This window comes from Callithrix jacchus, chromosome 6 (genome assembly GCF_049354715.1).
Source record: "Callithrix jacchus isolate 240 chromosome 6, calJac240_pri, whole genome shotgun sequence".
Classification (NCBI taxonomy): Eukaryota; Metazoa; Chordata; class Mammalia; order Primates; family Cebidae; genus Callithrix; species Callithrix jacchus.
In genome coordinates this window covers 136544727-136559196 of record NC_133507.1, presented here as the reverse complement: position 1 = coordinate 136559196, position 14470 = coordinate 136544727, and the positions used below count along the sequence as shown (strand labels likewise).

The window sequence follows — 14470 nt, the reverse complement described above, 5'->3', positions numbered from 1 at the left end:
GAGCTGCATGGACTTCTTACTGTTTATGGATCTGATCTCCTAAGTTTTGAATTAACTTGTCTGTTTTTATCTTTTCCTAGTTTTGAGGTGGTTACTATTTTGATGATAAAAATTTGTTTTCTATCTTTGGGGTCAGCACTGTTCTAGAAGCTTTGGCATTCTTTGATTTTTCAGATAATCTCAGTTTAAACTAAACAGACCTTTTGAGTTTAACTCTATTGGGACAAGTTAGTGGAGGTGGAATAGGGGATTGCTCATTTTAAGTGGATATTTTTGGTTACTTGGGGAAAGAAAAAGACTTAGTGGTGACAGAATGAAGTAAAACCCTAGAGAGACACAATTTAAAATTGAAGAAACAAGATGCCCTGGGTATAGAAAGCTATCTCGATTGACATTTTCTTGAGGGAAAAATAAAGAGACAATTATTTAAAAGGTTCTGGGTATAGATTCAATGGAAATCATTGAGAATTATTAGTAGAGTAAGCAAAGTAATGAAATTCAAGCTTATATCAAGTAAAGGTCTGTTTAATGTCTTTGTCTAGTCTTCTAATGTTTTTAACACTTGGCATCTCCTTTTGTGTTAACAGATGAACACTGGGCAGCGAAAGGATGGACCTCTTGTCCTTATAGGCAGTGGGCTTTCTTCAGAACAACAGAAAATGCTCAGTGAGCTTGCAGCAATTCTTAAGGCTAAAAAACGTACTGAGTTTGACAGTACAGGTGAGGATTTTGAATTTTTGGGGGGTAGAAAAAAATGTTAAATAGATGATCCCTTTGGAGAACTACCTTTGATAATTTACATATATTTTAACCCTTGGGAGATGGTGGTATACTTTGCATCTTGTAAAATCTAAAATAATTTTTTCAGTAATAAACTACTTATAGACTTAATGTAGTTAGGAAATGTAAAGTTTAAAGTTTGCATATATTTTAGGACAAGACAGTATTTGAGAAGAGCAAATTTATGACTTTGCTAATGACGGATAAATTGTAGTGCAATGTAATGTCATAATCCCTTAGCTATAATTTGAAAATTAAATAAAAATTTGTTTGCTAATATGGCTTTAAGATACATGGTTTATGATCTGATTTTTCATATTGATGGACAGGTTATAGAACTAGATACCAAATAGAAGAAGACATACACTTCAGTGTAAAAATTGTTGCCTTGGAAGAAAATTCAGATATAAGTTTACAAAATCTAGATTAGTTATAAAAAGCAGGCCAAAGAAGTATTTTGGCTTATATCTTTGTTTCTCTTACTGCTTTTTTTTCTGTTTTAGTAACTCATGTTGTTGTTCCTGGTGATGCAGTTCAGAGTACCCTGAAGTGTATGCTTGGGATTCTCAATGGATGCTGGATTCTAAAATTTGAATGTAAGTGTTGGATTTGAGAGAATTACAAAATGAATTAGAATTATTTTATTTTTCGTGGTTATTGATGCCCGTGATTAAGGAACTTGATGTTAGTTTCCTTACCTCTGGTTAGTCACTGCATTTTGAAAAAGCTTCTCATATTTATGGTGGCATTTAGATGTCTTTAGTAAATGTATACACATATGTTCTGGTTTTAAAGTCTTTTTTCCTATAATACCAACTATTTCAATGCATGGTTCAATTTTAAGCCTAAGCAATCCATGTTACTGTTAAATGATACATTGAATTTAATAATACATGTTTTAAGTATACTGTATGACCGGTCTGTGAGATGAAAGCAGTTTAATTGCTTTTTTTTTATGATTACCTGCATAACACCATTTTGGCCTTAGTTAATTTAATCTAGTATTTTTAGGAATCTGTTGGGAAATTGACTGCCTTGCACTGCTTGAGTTGGAGTGACTACACCAGCTATCTCGACCTCCACTGAAATGTTTTTCTGTTCCTTTCTTGCTGATAGTCAATACACTGCTACCTTCTGAGCTGCCTGTCACCTTCCCTCCTGTCACTTGTTTAGTTTTCTTAACCTCGGATTCATTTGGGACTTAAAACAAAATGAAAAGAAAGCTCATACACTGTTATTTTCTACTCCTTAATCTTTAATATATCTACTTTTGACACTGTGGCTAATATAGAACGGCGGTTTGACCTTTTTTGTTTATTAATTATTTACAAAAGATTAGTATTTACAAAAGATTAGTGGTTACAAAGGAGTAACATGGGGAGCAATACAGTTGAATATCTTGATGTTAGTGGTGGTCATGTAACACGACTACCGGAGATAAAATTACACAAATAAGTGCATTTGTAACTAGTGAAATCAGGCTGGGCGCCATGGCTCATACGTCTAATCCTAGCACTTTGAGAGGCTGAGCAGGCAGATCACCTGAGGTCAGGAGTTAAAGACCAGCCAAACCAACATGGTGAAACCCCTAGTGGCACATGCCTGTAATCCCAGCTATTTGGGAGGCTAAGACAGGAGAATCGCTTGAACCAGGGAGGTGGAGGTTGCAGTGAGCCAAGATGGTGCTACTGCACTCCAGCCTGGGCAACAGAGCGAAACTCCGTCTCAAAAATAAATCATTCGATCAATTGATCGATAGATAGATAGACAGACAAACAGACAGTGAAATCTGAATAAGCTCTATGAAGTATTGAAGTCAAATTGTTGATACAATCGTGGTGTGAGATGTTAACATTGGACACTGGAGGAAAGGTACATAGGATGTCTCTGTTCATGCCTTTGAAACTTTCCGTGACTGTAATTATTTTTGAATAAGATGTTAAGAAAGAACAGTGGGTATATTTAATGAAACTTTTTTATGAAGCAACTGATGGATCAAAATTAGTTTATAAAAATGGTTTTATGGCTTTGTGCTTTGAAGGTTTTATGGTAGAATGCTTGATTTATCAAGATCTTAATCATTATTAATTTAATCTGTAGTTTGAAGTTGATTTGGTTTGTAAAACAATTTCCTTTCATCAATTGGTATTCATGTCATTTTCAAATACAGCTACCACTTCTTTTCTGTGATGCTAATCTCAACCGATGCAGTCTCATCCAGCTAAGAGGCTGTGACTAGCAATGCCACTCAATCTGTTCTCATCAGTCTCTATTAATTAGTCTCTCCTAGTTAGGACGAGTTTGAGACGTATAAGTAATTGGACTAATTTGTCTCACTTAGTTTTGAATTTTCTTTTTCCTTTTAAATCTGTCAAAGTCTTATTGAGCCTCAGTGTCTAAAAAATTCATTTAAAATGGTTTCCTGATTAGGGATGCTTTTGTATCAAACCTGTACCAGAAACCTTTCCAGTGGTTATAGGAAGAAATAGATTTTCTTCATAATAAGGTCTCAGTAATAAAGAAGCCATACGAAATTTTGAATGTTAAGACATTTACCACTTAACTTTTGAGTCTAGTTCTTGTGTATATACTGAACTGGCATTTGGTTATATATACAGGCTACATGATTCATTTCCATAAAATTTACCTTCTTTGGGAAATGTAAGTTTTGTCACTTTAATATCTTGGCTGTGTCATATTTATAGAATCACTGATGGACTCAGACTAGCTTAATAGTTTGCTAGTTGGTGATTCTCACAATAGTGAATAACATCCTCTAATAACGATGGTTCTTTTAGGAGAAAGGATGGATGGAATCGTTATTGAAGTTCGTATCCTCATATTTTTTAATAGAGAGTCCAAAGAGAAATAGGTTCAAAGTTTGAGACAATTTCTTTAAATAGTCACTCGATTTACAAAAAGGAAGCAAGAACCTTCAAATGCTTCTTTCCCAGTATATATTTCTCATAGTTTCTATACTGACTTTTCTCAGTGTCAAGCAGCTCAGTTTTATTCATTGTTTGTTTTTTACGGGACAAGGTCTTGCTCAAGCAATCCTCCAGCTTCAACCTTCTTTTTTCCTTTTTTTTTTTTTTTTTTTCTGAGACAGAGTTTCGCTTGTTACCAGGCTGGAGTGCAATGGCGCGATCTCAGCTCACTGCAACCTCCGCCTCCTGAGTTCAGGCAATTCTCCTGCCTCAGCCTCCTGAGTAGCTGGGATTACAGGCACGCGCCACCATGCCCAGCTGATTTTTTGTATTTTTAGTAGAGACGGGGTTTCACCATGTTGACCATGATGGTCTCTATCTCTTGACCTCGTGATCCACCCGCCTTGGCCTCCCAAAGTGCTGGGATTACAGGCTTGAGCCACCGTGCCCGGCCGCTTCAAGCTTCTGAGTAGCTGATACTACAGGTGCATATCACTGCACCTGGCTCAGTTTGATTTTTAAAAATGTTTCAGAGCTATTCAAAACAATCTGAAAACCATTCATATTAAAAGATGATAGGTGGACCAAAGCTTTCAAAATTAATTGTAAAGATGTATGACTTTTTAAAACCAGGTCTAGTGTTTGAGTCTGTCCTTTAACTTGCTGGTTAATCCAGTAAAACACACAATTTTACTGGATTAACTTTCCAGAAACTTTCATATTAGCCTTTCATGGGATTTTTCATCAAATAGATTCAAGAGGAATTTTATTCATAATTTTCTCTGTAGATAATAAACTCATTTTACAAACTAAACACTTTAACAAAAAGAATTATACAAAAGCTTGGGATTCATTGGGTCCAAATTTAACTATGGTATATTTTCTGTTGAAATGTCTGTCTTAATTGGTTAATATCTCTTATTTTCTTATATTATATATGCATAGTATCTTACAGTGCCACAATTAATGGACTTAGCATGAAGATTCTGAGACTAAGCCATAATTTTACAGACCATTCAGTCTGTCTTATATTTCTTTTACAGATATTTTACAGAATGATAGTTATCTTGCATTTTACAGAAATAGGAGCTAGGACTAAGAGAAGTCCATTCTTCAACATCAAATTTGTGGGAGAGACTCTACTTTAGTCCTAGTTTGGGTACTAAGTTCTCACAAGTCATTAGTAACTACCCTCATATAAGGGTGATTTTGGTATTAAAGAGGTGATAAGAATGAAAGAATAGAAGATATATAAATAAGTCATTTTATTAATCTCATAGAATATGAATAAGATGAAACTGGGTCCTAAAGATGCAAACTAGGCCAAGATAAAATGTTTTCTATTGATGTGTTCTTTGAGTACACTGCTTTCAAAATATTTTTTTATCCTGGACTTTTTTCTAAAAGAAATTTAACTCTATATCCTCTCTTTTTACCTTATTATAAATGAGAATACAGATGGCTGTCATCTTTTCTTTAATAATCTTTCCCTCTTCTCCACTCTCATCTAAGTTTAAATAAAATTGCAGCTGTAGAAGTTGTAAAATTCTCCAGCACCTAAGGGAATTACTGAAGGAATGTGCCAGACCTTTTACACTGGATTTATGTCTGTGAGATGGGAGAAGAGCTAAACTGAGTGTTTTTTTATTTTTGCTTTAGCTGAGAAGAGATAAACCCTAGAAGACAATCATTACATCATCATTTAATAAATAACCTCATAATCAGGCTAACAGAGTATTGTTTTCAAAGAAATTCTAACAATTTGCTTCTTTAAATGGATACTGAAAGTACTATGGAATTTTAAGGTTAAATACAACTTTATTCTATATAAACTTTGCTAATTATCAAAAAACAAAAAAAAAATACCAAAGCATTTCTATAAACTAAGATTGATTAGGCAACTTTATGCTGACAGAAGACCTTCGCCAAAGATTGTCTAAGAATAAAAAAAAAATTAACATCCTTTGATCTAATAGTCCCAGTTCTGAGAATTCACCCTAAGCAAGAAATACAGATGAAAGAAAGAGGATTTGCAGTGTTACTTCTAATAGCAAGAAGTAGGGAATGTAACCTAAATATGAAAGATAAAGAAAATTCTGAAATGCTTGAAGATATTCTCTGGAATAAAATTCATTTTTATATGATAAATATTAAGACTAAAAGATGAAAAATAAAATTGTTTAAATTTTAAACATATTAAACAATTATATCTTCACATTTCAAATGTACGTAAATGTGTGCATGCATGTGAGTAAAATAACAAAGAGAAACAGCAGTAAATTGCTGGGTTACTAAAGATTAGGCTATTTGTTTATAGCAGTTTTAAAAATAATATGTGCCTGTTAGATCAAATTTAAATTCTCTAGGAATAAATTAATACATTCATATTTTCAATTTGTATTAATTGGAAGTATTTTCACTTTTCAAGATTAATTGGGTAGGTTAGGGCTTTGGTCTTCATTAGGGAAATTAGAACCTTCATGTATTTATTCCTCCCATCTGATATACCAGGTCTTTTATACCTGTTATGCATACCCAGCAAATACATTTCATTATGGTGATTGTCCTAGTCAGAACAGAAATTTTTACATAAAAATTTGATCTTCTAGTATATGAGAAGAAAGAACACTGAACATGAGTTTTCCAATAATTATGAGAATTTTTGGACATTAGACTGTGTTTGGTTTTTTAACCATACTTTTATAGAGACAGATACTTTTGATATTATTAATAATACAAGAGACAGACTATTTTGATATTTTTATTCATAATACAGGGTCTTAGAACTGATACCCAAGTTTTGCCTTAGAAAAATTTATTATATCATAATATATTTTTGCAATAGAGTCTGACCTGATTCTCAATTCATTAAGTAAAATAGCAAATTACGATCCTGAAGGGGAAGATGGCGCTATAGGAGCAACTCAGGATTGCAGCTCTCAGTGAAAGCGCAGAGGGTGAGTGGACGCCACATTTACAGACGGATCTTTATTGCCCACAGACCAGGAAATTCCCAGGTGTAGGAACCCCACGGGATGACAGCACAGCTGTTTCGGCTCATGTGGCCGTTTCGGCCAGAGCCGCAGTGTAGCGGCACTCCGTACAAAATACACTGGTCTGGTTGTCCTGTTAAACTGGCAATTTGAGATTTGGGAAGGCAGTTTAACACATTTATCTGATTAAACGGGACTTAAACAGTAAGCCAGGCCAGGAGATTCCCGGGCAGCGATGTTTGAGCTGGCGCAGTGGGTCACTGCATGGGAAATCACACAGATCCTGGTGCCCTTTCAGCAGGTGACTGAAACACCTGGGAGAGAGTCAACCGTTCAACTTAAAAAAAACAAAATGGCTCTGAGGCAGGGAGCCAGGTGATCAGGCTCAGCGGGTCTCACCCCCAAAAATACAAACAAAACAGCAATTGGAAACGCTTGGGGTTGAGAGTTTCATGGCAAGCAGAGCTGAACCGCCATTACTGAGGCATTCCGCCCCTATGGAGGTACTCTCCTATTGCTGACGCAGCCTGCCATTGCTGAGGCAACCCGTCATAATAGAGAGAGTTCGCCAATACAGAGGTGGGCCACCATTGCCACGGCAGTTCTAACCACACCCATATAAACAGGACTACAGGGAATTACACTGGGCAGCAGGGCGTAGCCCATGGCAACAGGGCAGAGCCTCGGCAGGCAGGTATTGACTAGACTACCTCCTTGCTGGGCAGGACAGTGCAACGGATACTCATAAATGAAGCCCTAACTCCCCGAGACAGAGCACCTGAGGAAAAAAAGGGGCTTTATGAGTTCTGCTGCAGCAGACTTAAACGTACCTGCCTAGCAGCCCTGAATGAACAACGGAGCTCACAGCTCAGCACTTGAGCTCCTATAAAGTACAGACTGTCTGCTCATGCAGCTCCCTGACCCCCATATATCCAAAGAGTCACCTAACAAAGGACTGGTCAGACTGACATTTGGCGAGCATCATTCTGGGACAAAGATAGCAGAAGAAGAAACTGGTAACATCCCTCACTGTTCTGCAGCTGCTACAGGTGTACCCCAGACAAGCAGGGCCTGGAGTGGACCTCAGCAGTTGTAAAGCGGAGGGGCTACACTGTTAGAAGGAAAACTGAGAAACAGAAATACTTCATCATCAACAATCTGGGCGTCCACTCAGAGACCCAATCAAAAAGTCAGCAACTACTCAGACGACAGGTGGATAAATCCACAAAGATGGGAAGAAACCAGCGCAAAAAGGAGGAAAACACCCGAAACTGAAACACCTCACCTCCTACAAGGGACCACAATCCCTCACCAGCAAGGGAACAAAGCTGGACAGAGAATGAGTGTGATGAAATGACAGAATCAGACTTCAGAAGGTGGGTAATGAGAAACTTCTGTGAGCTAAAAGAACATGTTCTAACTCAATGCAAAGAAACTAAGAACCTTGAAAAAGATTTGAGGAAATGATAAGAAGAATGGAAAACTTAGAGAGGAATATGAGTGAATTGATGGAGCTAAAAAACAACACGAGAACTTCGTGAAGCATGCACAAGTCTCAACAGCCGAATTGACCAAGCAGAAGAAAGGATATCAGAAGTCGAAGATCAACTCAATGAAATAAAATGAGAAGGCAATATTAGAGAAAAAAGCGCAAAAAGGAATGAACAAAGTCTCCAAGAAATGTGGGACTATGTGAAGAGACCTAATCTATGTTTGATAGGCGTACCTGAATGTGACGAAGAGAATGAAGCCAAGCTGGAAAATGCTCTTCAGGATATTATCCAGGCAAATTTTTCCAACCTAGCAAGGCAGGCCAATATTCAAGTCCAGGAAATGCAGAGAACACCACAAAGATATTCCGCAAGAAGAGCAACCCCAAGGCAACCCTTCAAAAAATCAATAAATCCAAGAGCTCGTTTTTTGAAAAGATCAAAAAAGTAGACCACTAGCCAGATTGATAAAAAAGAAAAAAGAGAATAACCAAATACATGCAATAAAAAACGATAAAGGGGAAATTACCACAGATTCCACAGAAATTCAAACCATCATCAGATATTTATTACAAACAACTCTATGCACATAAACTAGTAAACCTGGAAGAAATGGATAAATTCCTGGACACTTGTGTCCTCCCAAGCCTAAACAGGAGGAAGCCGAAACTATGAATAGAACAATAACAAGGTCTGAAGTTGAGGCAGCAATTAAGAGCCTACCACACAAAAAAAGGCCAGGTCCACATGGGTTCACAGCCAAATTCTACCAGACACACAAAGAGGAACTGTTACCATTCCTTCTGAAACTATTCCAAATAATTCAAAAAGAGGGAATCCTTCCCATATCATTTTATGAGACCAACATCATGCTGATACCAAAATCTGGTAGAGACTCAACAAGAAAAGAAAACTTCCAGCCAATATCCATGATGAACATAGATGCAAAAATCTTCAATAAAATACTGGCAAGCCGATTGCAACAGCACATCTAAAAGGTTATCCACCATGATCAAGTAAGATTCATCCCGGGGATGCAAGGCTGGTTCAATATACACAAGTCTGTAAACGTAATTCATCACATAAACATAACCAAAAACAAAAACCACGATTATCTCAATTGATGCAGAGAAGGCCTTTGACAAAATTCAGCAGCCCTTTATGCTAAAAACCCTCAATAAACTTGGTATTGATGGAACGTATCTCAAAATAATAAAAGCTATTTATGAGAAACTAACAGCGAATACCATACTGAATGGGCAAAAACTGGAAGCATTCCCTTTGAAATCTGGCACTAGACAAGGATGCCCTCTCTCACAACTCCTATTCAATATAGTACTGGAAGTCCTAGCCAGAGCAATCAGGCAAGAGAAAGAAATAAAGCGTATTCAAATAGGAAAGGAGGAAGTCAAATTGTCTCTATTTGCAGACGACATGATTGTATATCTACAAGACCCCATCGTCTCAGCCCAAAAACTCCTGAAACTGATAAGCAACTTTAGTAAAGTCTCAGGGTACAAAATCAATGTGCAAAAATCACAAGCATTCCTATACACCAATAACAGACTTTAAGAGAGCCAAATCAAGAACGAACTGCCATTCACAATTGCTACAAAAAGAATAAAATACCTAGGAATACAACTTACAAGGAACGTAAAGAACCTCTTCAAGGAGAACTACAAACCACTGCACAACGAAATCAGAGAGGACACAGATGGAGAAACATTCCATGTTCATGGTTAGGAACAATCAATATTGTGAAAATGGCCATACTGCTCAAAGTTATTTACAGACTCAACGCTATCCCCATCAAGCTACCAATGACCTTCTTCACAGAACTGGAAAAAACCACCTTGAACTTCATATGGAACCAAAAGAGAGCCCGCATAGCCAAGTCAACTCTCAGCAAAAACAACACAGCAGGAGGCATCACACTACCGGACTTCAAACTATACTAAAAGGCTACAGTAATTAAAACAGCATAGTACTGGTACCAAAACAGAGATATAGACCAATGGAACAGAACAGAGGCATCGGAGGCAACACAACATATCTACAACCATACAATCTTTGATAAACCTGACAAAAACAAGCAATGGGGAAAGGATTTTCTGTTTAATAAATGGTGTTGGGAAAACTGGCTAGCCATGTGCAGAGAGCAAAAACTGGACCCCTTCCTGACACCTTACACTAAAATAAACTCCAGATGGAATAAAGACTTAAACATAAGACTTGGTCTATGAACGTAATTCACCACGTAAACAGAACCAAAAAAAAAAAAAGAAAAAAAGACCTGGCACCATAAAAACCCTAGAAGAAAATCTAGGCAAAACCATTCAGGACATAGGAGTAGGCAAGGACTTCATGAACAAAACACCAAAAGCATTGGCAACAAAAACCAAAATAGACAAATGGGACCTAATCAAACTCCACAGCTTCTGCACGGCAAAAGAAACAGTCATTAGGGTGAATCGGCAACCAACAGAATAGGAAATAATTTTTGCAGTTTACCCATCTGACAAAGGGCTGATATCCAGAATTTACAAAGAACTCAGATTTACAGGAAAAAAACAAACAAGCCCATTCAAAAATGGACAAAGGATATGAACAGACACTTTACAAAAGAAGACATATATGAGGCCAACAATCATATGAAAAAATGCTCATCATCACTGGTCATCAGAGAGATGCAAATCAAAACCACATTGAGATACCATCTCACGCCAGTTAGAATGGCGATCATCAAAAAATCTGGAGACAACAGATGCTGGAGAGGATGTGGAGAAATAGGAACACTTTTACACTGCTGGTTCAACCATTGTGGAAGACAGTGTGGCAATTCCTCAAGGACCTAGAAATAGAAATTCCATTTGACCCAGCAATCCCATTACTGGGTATATATCCAAAGGACTATAAATTGTTCTTCTATAAGGACACATGCACACGAATGTTCATTGCAGCACTGTTTACAACAGCAAAGACCTGGAACCAACCCAAATACCCATCGATGATAGACTGGATTGGGAAAATGTGGCACATATACATCATGGAATATTATGCAGCAATAAAAAATGATGAGTTCGTGTCGTTTGTAGGGACATGGATGAATCTGGAGAACATTCTCGGCAAACTGACACAAGAACAGAAAATGAAATACCGCATGTTCTCACTCATAGGCGGGTGATGAACAGTGAGAACACATGGACACAGGGAGGGGAGCACTACACACTGGGGTCTATTGGGGGGAATAGGGGAGGGACAGTGGGGGGAGAGCTGGGGAGGGATAGCAGGGGGGAAGACAGCAAATCACACTGCCATGTGTTTACCTATGCAACTATCTTGCATGTCCTGCACATGTACCCCAAAACTTAAAATGCAATAAAAAGGAAAAAAAATAGCAAATTACACATATTGTCATGTGAAAAAATGTTTTTTACATGTAAATATGCTGATAGCTAGAATTTGAACTATAACATAGTCAAAAATAAAATATTGCTAAGTGATATTTATATGGAGCCAGAATCTAATGATCTGCGACAGTATTTAGTGAGATATCTCAAATCTTAAATGGAACAATACGCCTTTTATTTTATATTTTCAGCCTTTATCTCATTGTCCTTTCACTTTTTGCTATGGAATTTCAAATATTGGGCTCATTTCTCTGTTTTTTTACTTAAGTTTTTCAAAAATTGCAGTGACAATTTTTGTCACTGTAATGTGACAGTGTGTAACAGTAACAGTGTGCTACTGTTTTTCCATTTTTGTCATCGTTGTCAGTTTCCAATTGTGATTTCATTTTTTAATAAAGTTTAGTGCTGTTTTAGTCTACTTGACTAAAAAGTCTAAAAATCATTTGCAAAACACTTGTTTTGCTTTTACAATCTGGGTGTTGATTTTTAATAGAATCAAAAGAGAAATTCTTTAATATTTATTTTACTTATATAGTGTTATCTTGAATGACACAAATCCCTAGTTTAGATCTAATCACATATTTTATTAGAACTTTTGTTTTCACATAAAGTAGTGATATCTTATTCTGTATTTTAATTTTTTTTAAAGGATATTTGGTATTGAGTAAAAGTGATTAATTCTGATTCCCATAGGTATTTCAGTTACAAATAGCCATTAATTCCAGAAGAATAGCAACGCTTTTTTCCCTCCCCCACTCTGTCACACAGACTGGAGTGCAGTGGTGCAGTCATAGCTCTCTGCAGCCATGAAATCATGGGTTCACGTGACCTTCCTGCTTCAGCCTCCTGAGTAGCTAGAACTACAGGCATTCACCACCATGCCTAGCTGATTTTTTTTTTTAATCCTTTTAGTTGAGACAAAGATCTCACTTGGTTGCCCAGGCTGTTCTTGAACTCCTAGTTTCAAGCTATCCTCCTGCCTCACCCTCCCAAAATGCTAGGATTACAAGTGCCAGCTATCATGTCTAGCCTAAAAATTCTTTAAAATGTGGATTTGTTTAATACTCTGGGGTTTGAAAAGAGAAAATTCTATGTATGGCTTACCAGGCAAAGTTAATCTTCTACTTTGGACATCTAACAGATCTCCTTTTTGAAGTTTTCTTCCATCTTCATTGTATTCCCTCAATTTTGTGTGACTGTGGATTCAGGAACACCCTCCCCCCCTTTTTCTTTTTTTAACTTCCTTTTATTTGTCTTTTTTTTTTTAATTAGGGAAAAAGTAAGCTTAATATAAATCCATGACCATCATCAGTGGTCCATGCAGCTAAAAATGGAAATATACATCTACTGATATATATGCTTTTATGAGATAGGAGGAAAGAGCAATTCAGAATAAAAGAATACCTTCCGTATACTAGAAGTTTCTTTACAGAAAATTGTAGCCCTGGAATGTATAAGCTACATTAATATGCAAAAATTTCAGGTTTTGCTAAGGGAGACAGAGATATCTTAATGACTTTGAGTTAATCAGTACTTTACGAATGAGGCTGCTTACCTATATGTAAAAAAGTAATAAAATCTCAGGGAAAAAGGAGAGCTTACATGAAATGGAGGACATCATCAGGAATATACCTAGGCTAAAAGAATCTCTTAGTTTTAATAGATAAGTAGTTCATCCCTTTATTTCTGCAAAGTTGATAGCTTCAGTCAAAACCTTCAACTATAATGGGACATATGAAAAGTAACAAAGATGAAATAAAGCATACGTTTTGTAAGGATAGTGGCTGGACATATTTTCAAGTATGCATCATTTTGGCATATGCAAAAGTTGTGTTTACGTAAATAACATAACTTATTCATGCAAAGTAATTTTAGTAAGGAAAGTATTCGCCAAGAAAGCTAACTAAAATGTGGTCTTGTATTTTTTTTGTTTCTTTTTTCTTCAGAAGGAATTGTAAGAGTTCATTTTTCTGCTGAATTATTTTAGTGGCAGATAATGGAATAATCATGGACTTTAACTGTTTATCACAAACATAAAATAGATTAAATCTTAAGAAGTATCTGTGTTTTAAATGGAAAATAGGTTAAGAATTCTTGCTGCAGATTGCTTAACTTTTATTGAGTAAATAAAACCTTAAAGTATTAGTCATTATTTAGGCTTGTTAATTAGGTAATGTTTGGCTGGTAGATTCTTCCATTGCACTGATAATGTATCACCATTCGAATTGCTGAAATTTTATTTTAAAGCATTTCATTCTTATTTTACTTTTTAGTAAATCAACTTAATTGATTTGTCTTAAAAAAGGGTCAATAGGAAGTTGATACGAATTTGTGACTATGGTAATATCTATGGAGTTTGTCATTCTGAAACTTAGGGTACAAATTAATAAGAGTGGCAACCTCAGCACATCAGATTGAGTGAACACATTGATCCAACTAAGAATGAAGATGAAGAAAACTTGATCTGTGACTTGGAGGATATTTCCATTCTCATCTCAGTTATGTTGAGAAAGCCACTTTAATCTCTTAGGACTTCAGTTTTTTAAATCTATAGAAGAGGTTGATTATACAAAGCATCAGAAGTTTCAAATCAGCAGGCTGAGGAGTCTTAGGGCTGAAGCAAATACTATGTCTGTGCTTTTGTCCAACATAACTAATTTTTATGTCTAGGTTTGATGTTTGTTACATTTTCCATAGCTTCCTACCACTTCACACCAGGTTTCTCACGCATTTATGTAATCTATTTGGCTTTTGTAGGTATTTGAGTCACACAATTCTTGGAGTAGATGTCACTCTCAGCTTTGAAAAACTTATTGAGATTTTCTATGCCATGATAGCAACTCTAACAAAACACTTTGTCAACATTCAAA

General features: G+C 36.3%; 1 protein-coding gene across 2 annotated transcripts in view; it reads left to right on the top strand.

Moving 5' to 3' along the window:
* BARD1 (BRCA1 associated RING domain 1) overlaps positions 1-14470 on the top strand; it is a 90040-nt gene that overhangs the window by 59853 nt on the left and 15717 nt on the right. For both annotated transcript variants that reach the window (XM_078329174.1, XM_008999430.4), the window contains 2 exons: positions 588-720; positions 1284-1376. In XM_078329174.1, coding sequence (XP_078185300.1) covers positions 588-720; positions 1284-1376 — 226 coding nt within the window. The remainder of the gene's footprint in view (positions 1-587; positions 721-1283; positions 1377-14470) is intronic.